Source organism: Coturnix japonica, chromosome Z (genome assembly GCF_001577835.2).
Source record: "Coturnix japonica isolate 7356 chromosome Z, Coturnix japonica 2.1, whole genome shotgun sequence".
NCBI classification, from domain to species: Eukaryota; Metazoa; Chordata; class Aves; order Galliformes; family Phasianidae; genus Coturnix; species Coturnix japonica.
In genome coordinates, this window is record NC_029547.1 from 25056382 (window position 1) to 25078795 (window position 22414).

Below are 22414 nucleotides of genomic sequence, written 5' to 3' on the forward strand. Positions count from 1 at the left end.
TTATTAGGTTATTAAACTGCCATTCGTTCTCAGATCACCTTTTTTCTCCCTCATTTTTTGTTAGACCTAATCGCAATCTCCCTTCCCTTCCCCGTCTCCCTAAACGCACGTGGCCGGGCCGGGCCGGGCCGCGCCGCACTGCCGCTAGAGAAAAGGGGGGGGGGCTTTTGTTCCTGCTGCCCCGGGTTTGTGCCCACTGTCCCGGAGTGAGCTCTAGAGAGAACTCCGTGACAACTTGCCTTATAGAGATCAAGAGCTGCCCCTGTATCAAACACAGCTGGGACCAGCTGGCTTCAAAATGGACCTAATGCAGGCCACAGATAAAGTCATCAGCAAAGTCCTGGGAAAACAAATTTCAGTTGAGTGGGAGAAAAAGGAGTGAGAAAAATAAGTGTGAGAAACTAAGGTTGGAGAAGAAGGGGGAGAATATGCTCCAAGTACGGGGGAGGTATTTTCCTGAAATCCTTGGACAGAACCATTCTGGATCAGATCTTCACATGCAGTCCATGGAAGATGCCACACTGCAGCAGGTTCACATGGCCTGAAGGAAGTTGCAGCACATGGAGTGCTCACACTGGAGTAGGCTCCTCACACCAATTGGGACCCAGGGGGAAGAAGACCGATTTTACAGCATTCTTATTCTGAAAGACAGTAACCTATGGATTCATACTGGAACAGTTCTTGAAGAACTTCTTTAAATTGGAAGGATATGGATTTGAAAGCTGGACTATTCAGTGGATAAGAAATTGGATGGTCACAGCCAGAGGGTTGTGGTCAACGGTTCTATGCCCAGGCTGGTGACAAGGGATGTACCCAAGAGATCTGTCTTGAGACAAGTGCTTTTCTGTATCAATAACCTCAACAGTGGAATTGAGTGCACCCTCAGTTAAGTTTGCTGATGATACTAAGCTGAGTGGAGCAGCTGATAAAACAGACGGAAGGGATGCTATCTAGAGGGACCTGGACAAATTTGAAAAGTGAACCGAATGAGGTTCAACAAGGCCAAATGCAGGGTGTTGCGGCACTCACTCACAGATTATTGGGAGAGATTTTGGTTAGATGTTAGGAATAAATTTTTTACTGAGAGGGTGGTAAGGCCAGGACCGGGTTAACCAGAGAAGTTGTGGATGTCCATCTCTGGAGGTTTTCAAGGTCAGTTTGGATGGGACTTTAAGCAACTTGATCTAGTGGATGGCAACCGTGGCCAAGGCAGTGGGGTTGGAATTAGAAGTGCTTGTAAATCCCTTCAATCCCAGATCATTCTGCAATTCTATGAACTGCAGCCCATGGCAACAACCCATGCTGGAGCTGAAAAAAGGTGAAGCAAGGAGCAGGAAAGACAAACTACTATGAATTGACTGTAACTTCCATTCTCCAATATCACAGTGCCACTCACTGCAGGGAAGGAGTATTTGGGAATGAATTAAGGTTGAGTTAGGGATAGGTATGGTCAGGGTTTTTGTTTCTGACCATCCTATTCTAACTGGAAATCAATTGATCTTCCACATGGTTAGTCTATTCTTGTCTTTATTTTATCCATAAGATCTCCCATCTTATCTTCTATCCCATCTTATTGAGAACAGGTAGTAAGAGAGTGGCTAGGTAGGCTGCTGGCCAAGGTCACCCCCATTATAAAGATAAATTCTGAAATGATACATTATATGATCACATAAATAGTTAAGCAATAAAATTGTAAAGGAAAAGCTCCCACGAATCACAAGTTTCATCTCAGTCATGTCTGCACCCTTTTATTTCACACCTGTCAGACACAAATCAAAATATATTTCAATATTATCACAATGATAGTTAAGGAAAAAAAATATGACGCAAGCTCAGATGGAAAAATCCAGCTCCTTAGTCAACTTCATTCAGCTCCTGGATCAAGTTCAGGCTATCAGATTCCAGTAAATGCTTACCATTGTCTGGGTGATCTTTTCTGGGAATTTCCACATATTCTGCAGACACTGAAGATTTACTGCTTACTATTGCAAAACAATCTTTGCCAGCATCAACCTCACTTTCATCATTACTCCACAGTTCTCTGGTAAATTTATCATGGTCTGGATGTCTTTTAAATTCATCGTAGTCCTTCTTCAATCTAGACCTTGAAAGTAACAAAACTAACTTTACCAAAAAACATTACGCTCTTTTAAAACTCTCTTAATTGCATTTGCTGCCACAGAAGAAGAAATTTTCAGGGTAACTCTGCAAGTCTCTAAAACCCAGAAAATGTGAAGTGACGGTAACACTCCTTCCCTTGCCAAAATTGAATTGCCATTAAATCCTTAAACAACAAGCAAAAAGACTGAGTCAAATATGACCATCACTGTTAAACTGCATTTATTTTCTGTGTCTTAATTCATTTTGCACTGTGACAGGAACTTGATTATTAAATGTAACAAGACTAATCTTGTGCCTGAAAACAGCTCCAACTAGACAAATTAGGTAAATCCTGTTTTCTTGAATGCATCATGCTTCTGGCTCAGCTATGGGACCATAACGTAACTTGCTCCTTTAAGACAACCTTTTATTTTCTGGGTCAACTGAACAGCTGCCACTGTCATTTTCACAGTCTCACACTCTGCTAAGAATGTACATATGATGGAATTACATAGCTGCTTTACTCACTTGAACACTCTTCAGAAACACATCCACTTTATAGCACACTTATCTTGAAACTCCTAAACTGCTGCGTATTTCCATTGTCCCTTCTTCTACGCCATTGTTTAGATGAGATCTAGGGATATTTTAGTGTACAAATAGAGTGAACTGCATGATTCAGCTGGTGGCAACCAACACAATATCCAGGAGGATTAATCAGCAAAAGAATGAAGAGATGATAGCAATTAGTATTCTGTGTGGAAGAGAACCTAGACTCCAGTTTGCACCTAAACTCAGCCACTGTGATATTAAGATTTTAATTTCACCCATTCTTATGGGTTAAAAATGCAGTTATTCCATTGAGTGCAGCAATGTATAGCTGCTCCCTAAGGGGAGAGGGAGAGGGAAGAGCTAAACAGAGTATTACAGCTGATAGAGCAGAAAACTCACAAGTCTGGACACAACCCACTCTGTCTAAGTGACAGTATGGGGCAGTCCTGGAGATGGTGGTTGGCCTCAATTAAGAGCTCAAATCAATAGGTAAGTTTCTGGTGATGAAGCAGGTCTGAGGTTAGCCTGGGAAGTCAATTCACTGTCTTTGGTCAGGATGTCATCCAGTGATGATGGCTGCCCAGTCCTGCGATCGTGAGGCCCACACTGATGATGCAGGTCTGAGGTCAGGCTGAAGTCAGGCCAGATCTGCAAAACTCATGGCCAAGCAGGGGGCACTGCTGTAGTTGAGCTGGAAACTAGCATTCCTATAGTAGAAGTTGAAGGCTGTAGAATGACTTGAAATTGGGGTTCTGGGCCCATGAGTGTTTAATATGGCTGGAAACCAAGGTGACTTTGGTCAGGGCCAGTTAGATCTACATCTTAACTTTCACACTCTCACTAATAAGACAACCTTGAAGATTATGTAAGATGTAGTAAAAGAGAGATGCAACATCATCTCTGTTACTAGGACTTCAAACTTTAAGTTCAGATGCAGAAGTACGCTAGAAAAGTACAGAAAGATTCAAGTTAACAACTACTGTATTAAAATCTAAAAATGGGCTTCAATCATAGAATACTCCTACTAAGTAAGGACTACAAAGAGGAGGAGATAGAACTCCGAACTCTTGCAGTGATGGAAGGAGTTCCGTACAGTCGTCAACAACCAAGAAGGCCAAGACTGCCATGTGATTAAAGGATGACACACTGCAACTGCAGCTGGCATTGTAATGGTGCTGCTGCTTTTACTAGCATAAGCAACCTTTATTCAGTTCTGCCTTTCAGGATACCTTTTTTCACCACTTGTCATTTATGCTACACTGCTGCCTAGCAGCTGCATAATGAAACAGAACACTGAATTAGCCTACCCCCATCCATCTCTCTCTCTTCCTCTCAATTTATAAATTGATTGTTTTTCATTGTTTTTTATAAAAGATTGTTTTTCAGACCAAGCTTGTCAAAAGTATGCTATGTCTCAGTCCAAATAGTTCTGTCACAGAAATGACTAGGCTAGCGGAAGAAATTTGGGTTTCAGCCTAAAACACATCTGAGAAAGATGAGTTCACTCCAGAAACAACTCTCTACATGAAATGCATGTTTCCTTAGCTACCAGCACATTCATATGCTAGACTTCAGCCATCCATATTACTTATAAAAACTGCTCAGACCTACTCATACACAGTATTTTTATGAATACACCTTACAAGTGATGGCTCTGCTTCCACATTATGTGGCCACTCACTTGAGCACCACAGTTAATAAACAAAACTTATTCCACAATAGAATTTACATGAAGGATAATTTCCATGGGGGATAAACTAGAAAGCCCATACTTTGGAAAATGGAATTCTTTTAATACTACACCTGCACATTTCCAAAGGAGTCTGAATAGCTACATACAAGCAGAAAAGAACAGCTAAGAAAAATGAATAGAAAATAAAAAAGAATAGAAAAGAGCAGAACTTGAACTTTGGGCTATTATATAAAGTAAAATGTTCAATAACATCCTAGATTTCCAAATAATTCTTTTCATTCATGTAAGATGCCCATAAACTGAGGTACTAAGGAACCAACACATACTGCCTCTATGTTGCTTTGTTGTTTTTTAAAATGTAATACCTATTACATTCTCAGATTTTGTTCCACACCATTTAAGTTGCATCCTTCACATTTAACATATTAGAAGCAGCCTAACTTTCCCTATCATTTGACACACATTTCTAATCACTATCTACTCTTTCAATGTGATGTGGTAAAACAGGCATTATTATAGCTATACAGCTAACAAACAACCGTGGCACCACACTTCAAGAAAAAATGACCATATAAAATCAGTACCAAATCTTCCCAGGGCTCAGAATTTAGATGCTACACCTCAGTCTTAGCTGCTGCTAATACTTTTCCTTACTTATCTGATATTTTTCAGGTATATCTCAATCTAGATGCATTCTAATCTTGCAGAAGACATTTTAATCATCACTTTGAATTGCTTTCCAGAGAATTCACCAGCAACTCATTTAGATAGGTTACGACAGTATGTAGTCAGACACAAAGTGCCACAGTAAGCCCCAGTATATTTATGTATCAAATAAACAGCAATACAAGTACTATTCCATAGTGTTATAACTATCAAGTTAGGCATGATTAAAGATTTTAGATCATTTTAGAGAAAAATTATTTGGGGCTAACCTTAACTTTACTTGAGACACTAGGTGTGGAATAAAAAAACCTTTAAAGCACTGACTATGCCCCCCCCTGTTTCCTCTTTACTTAGTTTCTTTGAGAGGTCAACTAATACTGATCATTTTAAAAAAGGTGAATTTTGTCCTGTTTTTTGTTTTATTACATGCACTATTGTTTAAAACAAGAGCAGCTGATTACCTGTTCCTCTGAAATGCTTTCATTAGCTTTGGTTCCCATGGTAACAGTTCATTAAGCAGTCGTATCAACGTACCATGCAATTCCTTTACTGCTTGCTTTCGGTGGTACCATCTTCCCTGCAAACATAAATACAATCTATTTATCATTATATTAAATCTATCTCTTGTTATTGTGCATCAGTCCTACAATAATCCTGGTACATGTTAATACAGTATATAAAGAAAATTACCCGAAGAAAACATTAATAAGTTCCACAGCTTTTTCAACCCTTAGTGTATGTAAAACAAAGGAGTATTTCTGTATTTTTTGTATCACAGAGACATAATGACCCACTTACCAAAAAAAAAAATGTTTGCTTTTTTGCAGCTACGATTAAAATTGAAACAGAACCCTACAAACACACTATGTATTTAAAATTACTTACGTTGGTAACTAACATGTATAGTAGTCCACTCCAGTCAGGGAAGCCAACCACATAATTACATTTGCAATGGTTAAATTCATACAGTAAGGCTTACAATAATTTCATCTAACATAAATGATATCATTTATATTTTTGCTTGCAAAAATAATTTACTACAGTTCTCGGGGAGAACACAGTTTTTGCATTATATTTTTGTATTTTACTCAGAATTTTAGATAAATTAATTTTTAATAGAAAAGTTTTAAAAACTGTTCACAATAACAAACTATGAGGCAGTTTCCTTGTGTTAAATATCGAAGTTTTGGACTTTAATGTGTAATTAAAACTGCTTCCTGTTCAAACTGTAGTTAAGTGCTCTTATGATCTTCCATGCAAACTCCATGTTTGGTAAGTCTGGAAAGTCTGAATGCAGATAAAACATATTCAGGGGAAAAGACGCATGAGGAGCAGCTGAGGGCCTTGTTTGTTCAGCCCAGAGCAGAGGAGGCTGAGGGAAGGCCTCCTAGTAGCTGCAGCTCCTCACAAGGGGAGCAGAGGGGCAGCACTGAGCTCTGCTCTCTGGACCCCAGGGAATGGCATGGAGCTGAGAGGGGTGGGTCAGGTGGGGAATATAAAGGCTGTCCACCAAAGAATGGTGGGCATGGATCAAACTGACCAGGGCAGTGGTCACAGCCTCATGTTGCTGGAGTCCAAGAAATACCTGGACAGCAAGAAATATGGTCTCATTTTAGGTAGTCCCGTGTGGAGCCAGGGGTTGACTTGATGACTCCTGTGGGATCTGTCCAACCCAAGCCATTCTATGAGGGCAGTTCCAAAAGCAGTGTCCCCTGTTTGGCTCTGTTGGCCCACCACATCAGAGGCAGATGATGATATGGCAGTAGAGGTTAAATGATCCCACCAATATTCCATTACATTTTGTTGCTATGCTACTGATGGCAGCAGCAGGACAGTCTGACAAAATGGCACCTGACATGGAGGCGTATATGAAGCAGAGGTGTGGAATCCAATTCCTCCATGCAGAAAATATTCCACCCACTAACATTCATTGGTGTTTGCTGAATGTCTGTGGAGATCAAACGGTAGACATCGGCACAGTGAGGTAGTGGATGGTCCATTTCAGCAGTGGTGACAGTGATGTTAAAGACAAGCCACGCTACAGATGGCCATGCAGATTTTTACAAGTGTGGCATGAAGGCTCTCAGGTACCATTGGTAAAAATGCTTTGCTAATTTGGTGACTCTGTTCTGGCTGTTTTGTAACTGAAAGTTTTCTCTCTCAAACAGTTTTACTGTGCTCTTAGTATCTGTTGTAGCTCCCATGGAAATAAGCAGGAGGAATTACTTTCAGAGTGACCTATGCATGATTCTATCATTCACAAGGTCCCTTCCATCTCCGGACTTTGTCTGTTTTATGATTCTGCAACATTCTGTGATTCTATCATCTTTTGTAACTACTTTTGTAACTACTGTTCCCTACTTAAGTAGGGAAAATGCAGTACTGAGAAGAAAACACAGTGTTTATAATAGTTCCAAACACCTGTCTAAACAGTATTAGATACATTCCCTTTCCTAAGAATTCTTCCAAAGAATTCTTCAACTTTTTACACTGAAGAACTGAATTTTGCCAGCAGTGGGTATGGGTATGGGGAGAGCAGGCTACTGGTTGCTTAAAGAACTAGTTAACCAGGTTCTCTGGACATATGCTTCTAAAGGTAATAGGGTTCATCAGTGCTGGTTGCTTTTTAACAGCCATCTTCTAAGAGGACAGGAGGTAATTCCAAAGTATCAGAAATAAAGTAAGTAGGATAAAAGCCTGGCTTGTCTCAGCAGGGATTTTTTTCCCAAACTCTGTTGGAAAAGGAAAATGTATGGACACCGGAAGTAAGGTCAGGTGAAATGGGTGAGCTACAGAGCTTCTGTATGCCTCTGCATGGAAAAAACAGTGCAGCCAAAGATCAATGAGAGCTGAAGTTGGCTGGCACTATAAGACAAAACAAAAATGGTTGTTAAGCGTGTAAACAGAAAAAGGAGGATAAGAAATAACATCTATTTTATGATGAGGATGGTCATCTCATAAATAAGGACACAGATGAAGCAGGAACAATTAGTGCATTCTCCACCTCTGCATTATGCACTGATGATGGGCTCTGAGGTAGAGGATGATGACTGCAGTAATGATAAACTCCCAGCCAACCCTGAACTTGTGTGGGATTTGCTGCTTCAAATCTATGCACACGAGTCCATGGGGAACAATGGGATTTATCCCAAGGTCCTCAAATTGCTGGCTGATGTCAATGCAAGATCTCCATCACTTGTCAGTGGTCTTGGTAATTGGTGAAGTCCCGGAAAACTAAAAGCTGACAAAAGTCACAGTTATAAAGTATAATTAGAAAGAAGATCCTGGTAACTGCAGGTTTGTCAGTCTCACTTCAGTGTCTAGTATAAATCATGGAGAAGATTATGCTAGGAGTTTATGAAAAAAAAGCAGGAAAAAAAAAGACAACCTGAAAGACAATACAGTTATTGGTCATAGGCAACACAGGCTCATGGGGGGAAGACTTCTGTTTAACCAACTTCACGTCCTTTCATGACAAGGTTACCCACACAGCAGACTAAGAGAAGACAACTGATGTAATCCTTTTTGATTTAAGAAAAACTTTTGATACCGTTTCTCCAATATCCTGCAGAATATATACAAATACATAATAAACTGTGTGAGAAATGGGCTGATGGGTCAGGCTCAAAGGGTTAAAGAGGACTTCATCATGCTGATGGCCAGTCACTAGTGGGGTTCCACAGGAACTCCATTTTAGGGCTAGGTCCCTTGTGCATTTTTATAAATGACCTGGATGCAGGAGTTGAATGTATACTACGTAAGTCTACAGATGAAACTATATTAGGAGCTGTTGAATCCCTTAACAATACAGGTTAGAGAGATGGGCAACGACCAACTGCATGAAACTTAAGAGGAGCAAGTGGTATGTTCTGTATTTGAGATGGGACAGTCCTGGATATATGCAAAGGCTGGGGTAAGAGAGGCTGGAAAGTGGATCTGGGGATTTTAGCCAATGGCAAGATGAATATGACTTGGTGTGCCCTGGAAACCAAAAGGACCAACTATATCCTAGGATGCATTTGGCTCTGCAATGCTAGCTGGTCAAGGCAAGTGAACATAACACTTCACTCTTCACTGCTGCAGCCTCAACTTGAGAACTATATGCAGTTTTGGCTGCCACAATATGAGATCAAAAAACTAGTGAAGGGCAACAAGGATAGTGGAATATCTAAAGGAGAAGACATAAAAGGAGCAGTTGAGGTCCCTAGGTTCATTCAGTGAATAAGAAACTGAAGGAGGCCTCATGGCAGCCCACTCATGAGGGATGTGGAGGAGCAACCATTGACCTCTGCTCTCTCTCTCTGGTAAGAGACATGACCTGAGGGAATGGCACGCAGCTGCAACAGGGAAGTGTCAGGTTATCTATTAAGAAAAGTTTATTTACTGTGAGGGTGACCAGGAATGGCCCAGTGCAGAGATCATGACACCAAGACTTCAAAAGTGTCTGGACAATGCTCTCAGAAATATGATTTGAATTTTGGTAATCCTGTTCAAATTGGGATATTCTACAACTGTGCAACATACAAGCAGCTATAAAAACAGATGTGGTATTTTTCAGTTCTTCTGCCACTCTATTTTGTGCATTTTACCTGAACAAGGATTTTCTCTCTTGACTTGTCTGAGAAAACATTAAGACAGTAAATAGATTAAGGTTCAGCATGACAAAGAAGTAACACTTGGGAACTTGTTTCTTTGATACATATATTTAGCTTTTGATAGAACTCTTATATTTAACAGCATCCTGCGGTCCATCATACAAAGAAACCTATGGCAGGAAAGACAACATAAATATCAACTTGACTGCCTTCCAGTAGTCTGCAATAATGACATTTCTATGGACACTGGAACAATCCCCTTCTATCACTTTCAGCCGATTTCTCCAAAGTACAGGAAGATTAATCAAGCTAAATGATTCTCCATTTGGAGATCAGGTAACTTAGTTATTTTTAGACGCAATAATTTACATGATATAATACAAAACAAACAACTATTCCTTCATTCTCCAATTAAAATTAAAAAATCAAAAGGTTTTAAGTAGGAAATTATGCCACATTATGATGTAAGACTTAATGCTGAGCCCACAGACAAGCTAGGAAACTGCTCTACTTTCTTCAGCTTCTGGCCGGTCACATTTGCACACACAGCACAATGCAGTGCAAGACCTGCCACTGAGCACAGCAAAAAAAATGGCTCTTGTGCATACTGCAGGTTAGAGTTAATTGCTAATGTATGTGAGAATTATAAGCACAAATTTGTTTTTCCTGTGATATATAGAAAAGATTATACAGGAAGTTTAAAAAAAGGATTAATTTATATACTATGCAGTTTTAGTAGGTTTTGCCAAAGCAAAATATGAATAATGAACAGAAATGCTGTGTATGCATTCGATAAAGCAAAGAACAGCATGTATTAAAATGTAGTATAAAATAAAAACAGTTATACTAACAATGACTACAGAGTTCACAGGAAATAGTCAATTTTGGGGAAGCTAATTTATTTTTAAAGAAGATCTTGGCTTAAGTAGAAGAAAAGGAGCATTTATGAGCCTGATAAAGACTAGCAGAATCACTAACTTTGAAATGATAACAGTATCATGCATTGAATAGCCTGACACAAGCATAGGGCTTAGTCAAGAACAAACCATAGAATGTTACTACCTTTATTATTACTTCAAGAAAAGCTTGTTACTACTGGCCACTATTCTCCTCACTTCAAAAATAAAAATAAAAAGACAGAAACATGATGTTATGAATAGGCTTTTAATGAAAATTGTAGCAAATGTTAAGTGTAATCGCTAGGAAACTCTGCATGTGCTGCCAAATCTTTTTAATGCAGTTATGTACCAACACAACAAACCTTTTTAAAGTTAATTATTTTCCTGTATCTTAACTACTCACTTTCCTTACTGTAGCTTAGTAGTTTGTAACAAATCTGTGACACACACACATATCCTTTCCTCAGAAGTAGTGAGGGCAGTGCTCAGAATGAAACTGTGGGGAGCTCCCTGAGCACAGCTTAGTGCCATAGCTGCTCAGGGACTGGCTGTGCTTTGGTCAGTTGGTGGTGAGCAATTGCACCATGTTTCACTTTTTTTTTAATGTGTGTATTCTTTTATTTTCTGCCCTCTTTATGGCAAAACTGTCCTTATTTCAACCCACACATTTTACTTTCCCCTCTACTCTTATTCTCTCCCCTTCTCCACTTGTGTGGAAGGAGGGAGCAAAGGGCTGTGTGGTGCTTTGCTTCCAGCTGGGCTAAACCACAACACATAGCCCAGTGTTTTTCCAGGAAAAAAAGCTAATCAATGACTGACAATGTTGTAACTTAATTCCATATGTCAGCAACATGTATCAGCCTACTTCCACAGAACATAAACATTCCTTTACAAATAGATACGCTGCAAACTCTTCTGTTACACTAAATGGTATAAGTGCAGGAAAACATCCATAAACTGAAGCTTAGGAGTTTAGTTTGGATTTTAGAGGACATATTTTCCTCAGAAACCTACAGTGTTAGAACAGCTTACCCCCAAAAAAGCTGCTGAGTCTCCATTTCATTTTGCGTTCAGATTTCAGCTCATCAGGCCTTGGCTGACCTACTGCATCAATAGTAACAGTGCTTTTTCAAGATAGGGAGACCTTCAGAGGTCCCTGGCTAGTGGATTCCTTAAGATCAAAGACAAAGCCTCTGAATATGATTTGATGTGGTAACGAGATTAACAAATAAATAGAATGCAACACCTCAGGGCACTGAATAGCTAAGAACCTTCTACTCAAGGATATAAAAATGTAGTTGCATATGAAATTCCACAAAGAGTGGAGTAATAGAACAGAAGATTTTTACAACTGAACAGCTATTACAGCCTCACAGTTCAGTTCTCTCATAAATGATGGGTGTGTAGAAATGCAGATCTGGATGCACTAACCTATGGTGTATATGAAATCCAACAGGATTTTAGTAGTAGACATGAAATAAATATACTCAATCACATCAATCCAAGATAGTCTCTGCTAGAAGAAGTTCTCTGTCAGTGAAGATCTTGCTTTTAACATGTGCAAAGAAACTGTTCCTCTTCAGTGTACTGGAACTAATTCTAAGCTTCATTAAGCTTCTACAGTCTACATTCCAAACCAATTACTTAAGCAGAAATGTCTAGTAGCTAACTTGGATGTGTGCAGAATTATGCTATTGTGTGGCTTGTAATTCACATTCCTGATAGCACTGCTTCTATACATTAATCTGAACTGCTAATTACTATTTTCTTTCAAATAGTGATGAGCAAAACTCATAACTTCTGGAAATAAAACATATGGTATTGAGTACAAAACAACAGAGATTAAATGGCCTAGACAGAAGACAAGTACAAAATGTAACTCCTACCTGTGTTCTACAACTAAAATTTTAAAATACAAATACAAATAAATAAATAAAAATTAAAAATTAAGAAGTGTGCTGAATGTTTCCATATATGCACATAGAGACATTCAACACATTCTGAACTGAAAACTTACCTTTTAAATTAGGTTTCTGACATCCAGAGCAGCCAGGGAATGCTGACTCCACTCTCCGTGATGTCCCAACATACACTATTCTGGCATACTCATCATGGAACCCCAAAGCAGACTGGAGCCAGGATACTGATATATGGGGTAAGGACTGAACTTTATAGGGGAGTTTTTTGTTGTTGTTGTTGTTTTTAAATAAACACACACACACACAACCACAATATTATGCAGTTTTATAAGATTTTCTTTAGTCTTTACTTTATATCCTGGGGATATAAAATTAAGAAAATTAGAAATCTTATAAAACCATGCAATATTGTTGAAAAGGGGTGGTGGTGGAGGGAGAAAACTTACCTTACCCTTAATAGGCCTGCTCCATTCTGCAGCGGGGTTCTGTGGTATATGTGACATCACCAGTCTAGCGTTTTCTAGTGATGTCACATGGAGAGGGAGTTGATCTGCAGCTGCTTTGGACATCAGATACCTAAAGAAAAGAGATTAATAACTTTCTTGAATTCAAAGATTGCTTGATACTGAATACTCTTCTTAATCAATCTATGGGCCAAATTCTAGTATTTGAGAATTTCAGTGGCAACTTTGATGATAAAAAGGAATAAATGAGATCATTCACACTATGCAAGCACATCTGTAATAGAAGGTTTTCCTTTTGAAAAAGCTTAGAAGTTACTTTTTAAAGTTAAACTTCCTTCAAATCAAGGAGTTGTATATGTATACCCTTGGCATGTCTTTCTGAGCATTTTATCAACCAACAGCTAGCCTCTGGTATTATTAGAAGACTGGGATGGAACAGTCAGGAAGCGCAGCTGTCAATAAAGCATAAAACAAAGTCACTCTTAATCAATTATATCTTCGAGCATTTACCTATGACCAGTGAAAAGACTGGTGAACACCTTATGTCAGAACTCAAACTTTCTGTTATTGTTTTGTAAGATTTCAGCTTGCACTTCCATTACAGGAATCTGATCAAACTGAAGTACATCCTGAAATGGTATTCCAGGCTCTCTTGCCAAATATTGCAAATAAATGAGGTGAAAATAAATATACCCTATGAAAAATAATAATTCTTGCTCACTGGTATGTCCTCATCTCATGATTTATTTCATTATTATTATTATTATTCATTATTATGCTCCTACTCATTTGCAGGGAGCTGGCATATATGATCTTTAAGGGTCCTTTCCAACTCAAACAATTATGTGAAATGACTCCTTAGACTGACATTTAATCATTTGGGCAAAATTACTACTAGATTACCATTGCATTGGTCATCTCCTAGATTTAAAAATCATGCTAGATTACTAGCATGATTTCACTGCTTTTTCCAAACTAACTCAGAACACTGAAATTAAGCACCACTGAACTATTGCATTTCATTCTTAATTATAAGAACTTATATATGCTAACTTCTACTTCCATAATGCATCAAGAAACTGCAAGAATGCAACATCTTAACATGTTTACAAAAAAGACCCTTTTTCTTTTAAACTATTAATCATTTATCATTAATTTCATCTTTCTTAACTGTAAATATACAAACATTTCCCTATTCTTCAGATCATCTTAAAGTCAGCTGTTTTGTTATAACTACCTGTGTGTGCTGACAGGAATGTCTTACCTGATTTTTCAAAATAATATTCTGGTTGATCAAAATCCAGAGCACTACAAAATGTTCTGAATACACAGCAGTATCTCTATGATGAAAATGTTCCACATTAAATGTATGACTACCTATTCATATGTTTGATGCAGAATTCATATCTACACATCTGGAATTGTAAAACATATGTAATAGAAGTAGCCTAGGTGAAGCAACTCAGTAACATTTCTTGGAGGACTAGTCTGTATACCAGGAAAAGCATGAAAAATCATGAGAAAACAGTTGTGAAAAAATTACACCTACTGTATTTTTTATAGGTAGCACTGAAGAGGCACTGAAGGAGCTAAGAAAAACTGAAGAATAGGACAAAAGTGTGGAAAGCTAATGAGATATGTAGAAGACAGAAATAGCAGAGAAGGAATTCTGCGGAAAGCTTTAAAAATCTTAAGCTTAAAATTTGTTAAATTCCTTCAAAGTGTGTAATTAGTTATTTGTATGGATGCACATTAATATAATTACAGTAATATAATGCAAACAATTAAAATGGAAAGCAGCTTACATCCAAAATTTTCAAGTACAGTATACACATAGGTTGCTCCAAAAGTAATGCCTCCTATTTATTTCCATGGAAACCGCAAAAGAGTACAATAAAATTATTTTATAGAGCAAATTCTCAGCTACAAAATATTGTATTTCAACACAGTCACCACCAGTAGTTATGCATCCTTGCCAGTGATGAATAAGAGCCTGTATGGAATGATCATAAAAATCTGCGCGGATAGAAGTGATCAAGTATTGCTGTCACCACTTCTGAAATGCACCATGCACTGTCTGACTGTGCTCACATCCACTGTCTGATCTCCATAAATGTTCAGCAAGTGTCTATGAATGTCAGGAAGTAACATTTTTTCTACATTAAGAATTCAATTCCACACCTTTGCTCTATAAGCATATCCATGTCAAATGACATTTTGTCAGAGTGCCCCCCTGCTGCCATCTATCACATAGCACCAACAAGTAACAGAATATTAGAGAGAAGGGGCAAGCTCCACTGCCATAACACCACCATCTGCCTCTGATACTGTGGGACAACATAATAAAATAGAAGTCATTACTTTTGGAGCAGCCCTCATATTTCACTAGGGAGTATGGGAAGGAACGAGAAAGGAGAAGAATATGGAAAAAGAAGCCTAACTCAAGCTAAAAAAGTGAAGAAAATTTAACCCAGTAAAATCCCTGCACAGTCCTCTGATAACACAGTGCCCCTACCATCAACAGATAGTAATATTTGCAATTTCTTTAATATACACAGAGAGAATGTTTTAAAAACTCTTCTAGTAAATTAGCCAAAATGCATTATTTTTGCCATATAATAACACTGTATTTTTTAAAGCAATATGTATTTTTTAAACCAATGGAAAAAGAAAACAGACTCTTCTCTTTCTTTGGATACTTGTGTTTCCTATGAACAAATTTAACAACAGCCTGTTTCAAATTTAAAAACAACAACAACAACAAAATAAAACCAACAGCAGGCACAGAAGAATTTGTTCTATCAAGTCATTTCTCTGGGATTCCTCTGCGATTCCACAAACTATTTCATGCCTGAAGTTCTAAAAACTTCTGATCTGAATGAGTGGGTCTTCAAATCTTCAGGGTGGACTTCCAAATAGATTTCCATAGCTGGTGTGGATTTAAGGGCTGCACAGAGATTCAGTGTGCATTCTGTACTCCTAAGACTCATATGCTTAAAAGATATTCAGCATTTGAAAAGACAGATAAAGATGTTCATCTGTGATGGGAAGTGCAGCTGCCTAATTGAAACCTTTATTAACAACATTAGAAAAAAGAAAAACCCAAAACCTTTATAAAGGAGGTTTTCATCTTTTTTGACTATGAGGTAAAGAACACTAGTGTGTTACACGCCTCTGTCATATGGTGCAATTTTCAGTCTTTCTGTTACAAACCCTATTTAGTCATGAACTTCACTCTCTATCCTTCCCCTCACCTTTGTCTGATGTTCCCTGCAAGGACAGTCTGCTGCCTTCCACTCTGGAAAACCCTGCCTTTTAACATTTTATGTACTTATCCGTGGGAATCCTGGGCTCCAGCCTCTCTTCTCCCTCAAAAGACATCTATGCACTTACCATCAGGCTTGCAAGCAATGATTCAAATCCAATGGTGCTACTAAAATAAAGTTCTGCATTTCAGGAAACACATAATCTGTAAGGGTTTATGCTTCTTCCAGGTGATCTGTGTTCTAACATAGACATAGATCAGGGTCTAGAATTAACTAACATTGTCACAGCCCTCTTCATTTTAAAACAAACATGTTAACCATAAAGTTAGGTTCAAAATTAAATTTGGGGGGAAAAAAAAAAAAAAGAAGAAGAAAAAAAAAGGAAAAAAAAAAAAAAAGGGTTTACTACTTGTTACAAGTATCTGCAATCTTGTCACAGTTTCATATTAAACAATACCAAGAAATCATTAAAACTACTGAAGTTGTGCTGTAATATAAAATAGTTAAACACACAGAACTGATTTACAGAGCACCTTAATTAACATTTTCACACAAGAAAACTCCAGTGACTCCACATCACCAAAGAAATTATTATCTGAATTATCTGAATGGCAGCAAAGAAATTTCCCTTCACACCACATCTTCACCTGATCTTACCTGACAAATCAGAAATATATTTAAAAAAAAAAAAAAAAAAAAGGATTCAAAATGTCAAAAAAATGATAGTTATGTTGTGTACTTATCAGGACAGACAGTGCTATTTTGCATTTCTTTATTCGTTTTGCATTTCTTTATTCGTTTGCTAGGTACAGCACATGTTTAAAAGCTCCCATTCAAACGAACTGTCATGCTTGTAAGTCCAAATTTTCAGCAAACATGAGGTAAAAACAGTACAGTCTCAAGGGAAATGTTTTCAGACAGCACACTCTACTGCAGAGTTATGGCTGCCTACTGACTAGTGGTAACTTCCACTGCGTCTTAAACACCTCAGTATTGGCAACAAAGTAGAAAGGTTTTATATGAATCTTATTTTTCTCTTGTAATTTGTTTCCCTATCCATTCAATTTGTATGCTACTTTTTATTCACGCTGCTTTAAAATGAAAGGGTGCTACTCATCAAATGTGATACAGGAAAGCACAGCAAGATATATTTTTTTTAAAACATGTGGAATGTACTTCGGTATGCACACACACAAAGAGCACAAAAAATAAATAACACTTTCTAACTTTTTTAAAAATGCAAGTTCCTCATTTGAAACAGTTCCTAACCTTTTAGATAAACTAAAAAACACAGGAGTTGGCAAATGGCTTCATAACAAATTAGTATATATCAGGGGAAATAAAAAGCACTAAGGTAACATCAGGTACAATTTTAGATTCTCTTTAAATGTATAACATTTTCTATGCAGCAAAATTAAAACTACAAGAAATTTAGCTACTCTCAACAATTCTAAGGCAATTGACCAAAGTTTGACTGACTGTAACTCCCTAGTTAAAAAAACATGTGCTCTATCATGCCTAGCAGCTAGTGATGTAAGATACTCTCCCAATGAAACCTAGCACTTAATGATAACTGAGTGTATTAGATGCACTATAGATCCAAAATACAGTTATATTTTAGCAGTAAGCAAGGCTACTAAATAGAGGCAGAGACAAGAAGCCCCACTGTTTGAGTGCTGGCACTGTTTTGTGGCACACCTCCACACTGGATGCTACATTTGACCTGATGAAAACTTTAAGACATTCTAAGAGAATCATATGAATAAGGGAAAAGTGAGATTCAGTATTGTGTACTTTCCTGTAAAGGTAGACTAAAGACTTCGATCTTCAATACTCTTAACTCTTTACAACTGCAATGACATATCATATCATTTCAGAACACAGTGTGGGCAGATCCTTTGCCTAGACTTCAGGAGATGCCCTGTTGGAAAGGCTCCAACAATTCTGAAGGGAATGGAACCTTTTCACAGGGCAACTCCTGAACTATCCTCTCACATTCTGATATGCCATTTCCCCTATGTTTTCCCTTGTAGTGCTCCTGACACAACGTATGTGCCAGAACACAATCTTTACAGCAAGCAGCAAAGCACCAAAGCTATAAGATGCTGTATCTTACATACACTTGTAAAACAATCCTCCATCCTTTTACCAGATGATGCACAGATCTTACACTTCCTCCTTTTGATTCAAGACAAGTAAGTCCTCATTCTGCACTTCCAGCTTACTTTTTTCCATCAAAGAAGTCAAATAAATAATAAATCTGTATAACTTACTTTCTTCTCTCCATCCTGAAATTTATTAGGTGGTAAGAAGAGGAATTATTTAGTAGCTGGAGGGATTGAGAATTTCAGAACATGTCTGGCATAGACTGTAATATTACCCAATACTACAGCTGCCACAAAGAAGCTCTTCTGACAAAAGAAGTTTGGCTTCTTTTCACCCCTAGATGCTCAATTCTGACCTTGGAATGATCCTTTCAGCTGTGGAAGGACACAATTGGTTATCTGTGCAACTCAAGGATAAGCTGCTCTAGGATACTGATCTGCTTTAAAACTACCCCAGCAGCACTCAAAGAGAAATTATGTTTATAACAGACTCTCATGAAGCTCAACAAAGAATTTTGCTACACTCTCTTACAGGATGGTAGAGAAAACAGAAGGTGCCAGAGACAGGAAAATAGGAACTGGCAGCAGTTTTTGCATATGTCACTTGAGGGCATATGTGAAACTGCAGCCTCATGTCAGAGCTGTGGCTAAAGTTCAAGAGTGAGGTAGTCTGGAAAGACCTAAAACTAAGACCGAACTTCAGCTTAATGTTAAAGAGTTGGGGTCAAATTTAACTTTCTTCTCTAAACAGTTACTTCAAGCTTGTAGTAATGCAAATCTCATAGTTGTTGGAACAAACTCATCGGTACTCAAACAGAAATGTAAACTTTCAAAAATTAATGTTACACCACTGTTAATTCAAAAAGCATTGCAGATGTACAAACGAGTACAGAATTAAACTGTTTTAATCCGTCAAACAGTGAAAATCCTTTCAAATAGCTTTATTATTTCACTGCTGTGGAAAGAATAGGTAGTAATGCTTAAATCTAAAATTATCTATATCCTTCCATTACATAACCTTGATTTAATTTGCTTTAATTCTGCCAAACAGAACTTGTTTGAGCTAAAAATCTCATGTCATTTGTTGGCTCAAGATGATTTCTCAGACATGTCAGATACAACCAGTCCAACTATGTATAAAAAATGCCAGCAAACAGCATGTTTACTCATGTTAAGTAAGTAATAACGTTAAGTAATAACAAATACCACAACATAGTAATGCAGTAAGACCACCACCATTTTCATCATCTTCAGGACCAAACAAGATAAAAGGTCACAAACAGCCTCAAAATTATTGTAATATATCATATTGAAATACGTTTTCACATTAAGTCAAATTTGTATTATGTGTCAGCAATTAGGAAAGATTAGGAACTTCAGAAAACCTGCAAGAAACTCTGTTATGGATGCCACTGTCACTTACGTAAAAGATGAATAATGAAAATCTGCACCTCCAGATTTGAAGTTATCTAGCTTAATCATGCATGGTTTATGTTATTGACATAAAAAATGCAACATTAATAACCTCTCTTTCAAAGTGTCTAACCAAGTTTGCTGACTATTCATGTAATTTAAGATCTTTTTCTTCGTATATTTTTTTCAAGTATGCAATCAATGATTTTTAAAATCAACATTTCACTGTTTCTTTTTAATCAGTTCTTCAGCAATTAATCCTACTCTTATTTTTTCACATAATATTTCTAACACCATAAATGTTTAAAGACTCAAAAGATAAAGTTGTGTGAGCACAAAGAAAAATTGTCCTTACCTCATGATTTCTGACCACTGAATGAGTTGTATCTTAACCCCTGTATTTAAGAGCTTGTTGGTTTTCTAAGATGGTGTGATTGGAACTAAACATAGTATTCCTGCTGAAGTCATACAACTTATTTACATAATGACATTATCAGATTTCAGTTCAAAGAGTGATTATGACATATTTAGCATTTGTATACCCTTGAAGAAGCCTTGTTGGTATAGTTTTACTAGTAGGAAATGTCTCATCTCAAACAGGGTTATTAGTATGCTAACTCTCATTTTTGTCTTTTTCTTCTATTGTTGACATACTCCTTCTGATAACCACTAGACAACCCTACACTAAAACCAATTTGCAATTTAGCAACTATAACTTCAAGTATCATCTATCTTTATTCCTTTAGATATGGTAGCAGCTATTACAATACAGAAATGCACTGAAGTTTGTCCTTCATTGTCTTTCCTCTACCATCTCTCCAATACTCAAATAATTAAAAATATAAGTTACTTCTGATTCAGACTAAAGACATTCACACAAATTAGTGACAAAACATCCAAGGTACAGAAAAAGAAACATTTTTAACCACTACTATCCATAGAAATGTCATGGAAATGTCTCCCAGATTTTTAATAAAAAAAGAATCAGTATTAGAAAGAATTGGCTGTAGGGAGCCGTATGATTAATTACTCTCCTATTCAACCTATTTCAAAACAAAGCACAGAACCACAGAATCATTTATATTAGAAAAGCCTCAGAAGACCACAAAGTCCAAAGGTCAATCTAATACCATCAAGTTCACCACTAAACTACATCCCTAAAAACCACATCCATGCATCTCTCAAATACCTCCAGGGATACTGACTTCACCACCTCCCTAAGCAGCCAATTCCATGAGACTTGCCAGCCTCTCCATGAAGAAATTTTTATCAATGTTCAATGTAAACCTCTGCTAAAACGACCTGAGGATGCTTTCTTGCATCCGGTCACTTGTCACCTGAGAAAAGAGACCTCTTCACTGCAACTTCTATTCAGGTAGTTGCAGACAACAATGAGCATTCCCTTCTCCTGATTAAACATCAGTTTGTGGGCGAGTGGCTGGAAAGCTGCCTGGCAGAAAATGACCCAAGGTTGCTGGTTGACAGCTGATTGAACATGACTGCAGCAGTGTGCCCAGGTGGCCAAAAAGGCAAATGGCATCCTAGCCTGCATCGGGAATACTGTGGTCAGCAGTAGCATGGAAGTGATTTTTCATCTCACCGATGAGAATGCATTTTGAGTACTGTGCCCAGTTTTGGGCCTCTGATTGCAAGGAAAATTCCGAGTTGCTGGAACACTTCAGCAAAGCCTATTTTAATAGCTTATTCAAAAAATAAATGGGGCTAGGAATCCTAATATGTGCCTTAGGGGACTCAAGAAGATCTGGTATGATAGATACTAGAACTCTGCCTTGTAATTACTTGCCGGTAAAAGTTTGTCCAAGGAAAGAGGGCTCACATTTAATAGAAATAGACTGCTTCTTCTAAGGTATCACCACTGCTTGCATTTTTTTTTTTTTTTTTTTCTGGCAGTGAGAAGTGTTAACTATAGTTAATTTCCTATAAGAACACTGTGAACAGAACAATGCATACAGGAAAGATTAAGATTATAGTCTCCAGGTACCATCCACATGAGGATTCATGCAACCAATGAAAAGGCAAAAAAATCTTCAGCTGACAGCCCTCAGCAAATAACTAGTACAGTTTCATATTCACACAAGAGAAAATTTTTTATGTCACATACCGATTTCTTTTTAATGTCCTCCAGATCTTTGAGTTCATTCTCAATCTTTGTGATTAATTCCCTGAGTTCATCAAGATTAGTGCAAATAAGCTAAAAAATAAAAATAAAAATAAAATGAACACAAACACTTGGTAATGTGGGACTTGAAAAGTACACAGTGAAGTTAAATAAAATCAAAAGCTTGTGCTATTACTCAGTGCCAACCATTTGGTTGTATTATTTTTATTTTTTTAATATATAAAAGGTCTTATTGAAATGAAAGCACTTCAGATACAAACCATATATCTCTGTATATGAGCTTCCTTTTCACAGTGTAGGTTTTCCTCCCAGCTGCAGTGAATAACACAAGTTATCAAATTTGTCTCAAGTATAGCAATGACCTGGAACAGGCTTCAGTACCAAACAAAAACCTAGCTTTGCAATATGCCATTGTTAAAACATTACTGCTCTTGTTACAACTTTCACTTGAACAGAACCTCATATATTTACATGCAGTATTCGTGAAAGATAACCTAGCCACATGTATAAAATCTACCTCATTTCAGTAGAAGCAGTGTATCTAGTACATTGGAATTTCTTCTTATTTGTGTCGTTAGCAAACAGCTTTTTATATCCTTCCT

General features: G+C 37.5%; 1 protein-coding gene across 1 annotated transcript in view; it reads right to left on the reverse strand.

Annotated features, from left to right (window-relative positions):
- KIAA2026 (KIAA2026 ortholog) overlaps positions 1–22414 on the reverse strand; it is a 60666-nt gene that overhangs the window by 9881 nt on the left and 28371 nt on the right. The window contains exons 6-8 of the mRNA XM_015848966.2: positions 21795–21884; positions 5473–5588; positions 1917–2104 (exon numbers count right to left, since the gene is read on the reverse strand). Of these exons, the coding sequence (XP_015704452.1) occupies positions 1917–2104; positions 5473–5588; positions 21795–21884 (394 nt within the window). The remainder of the gene's footprint in view (positions 1–1916; positions 2105–5472; positions 5589–21794; positions 21885–22414) is intronic.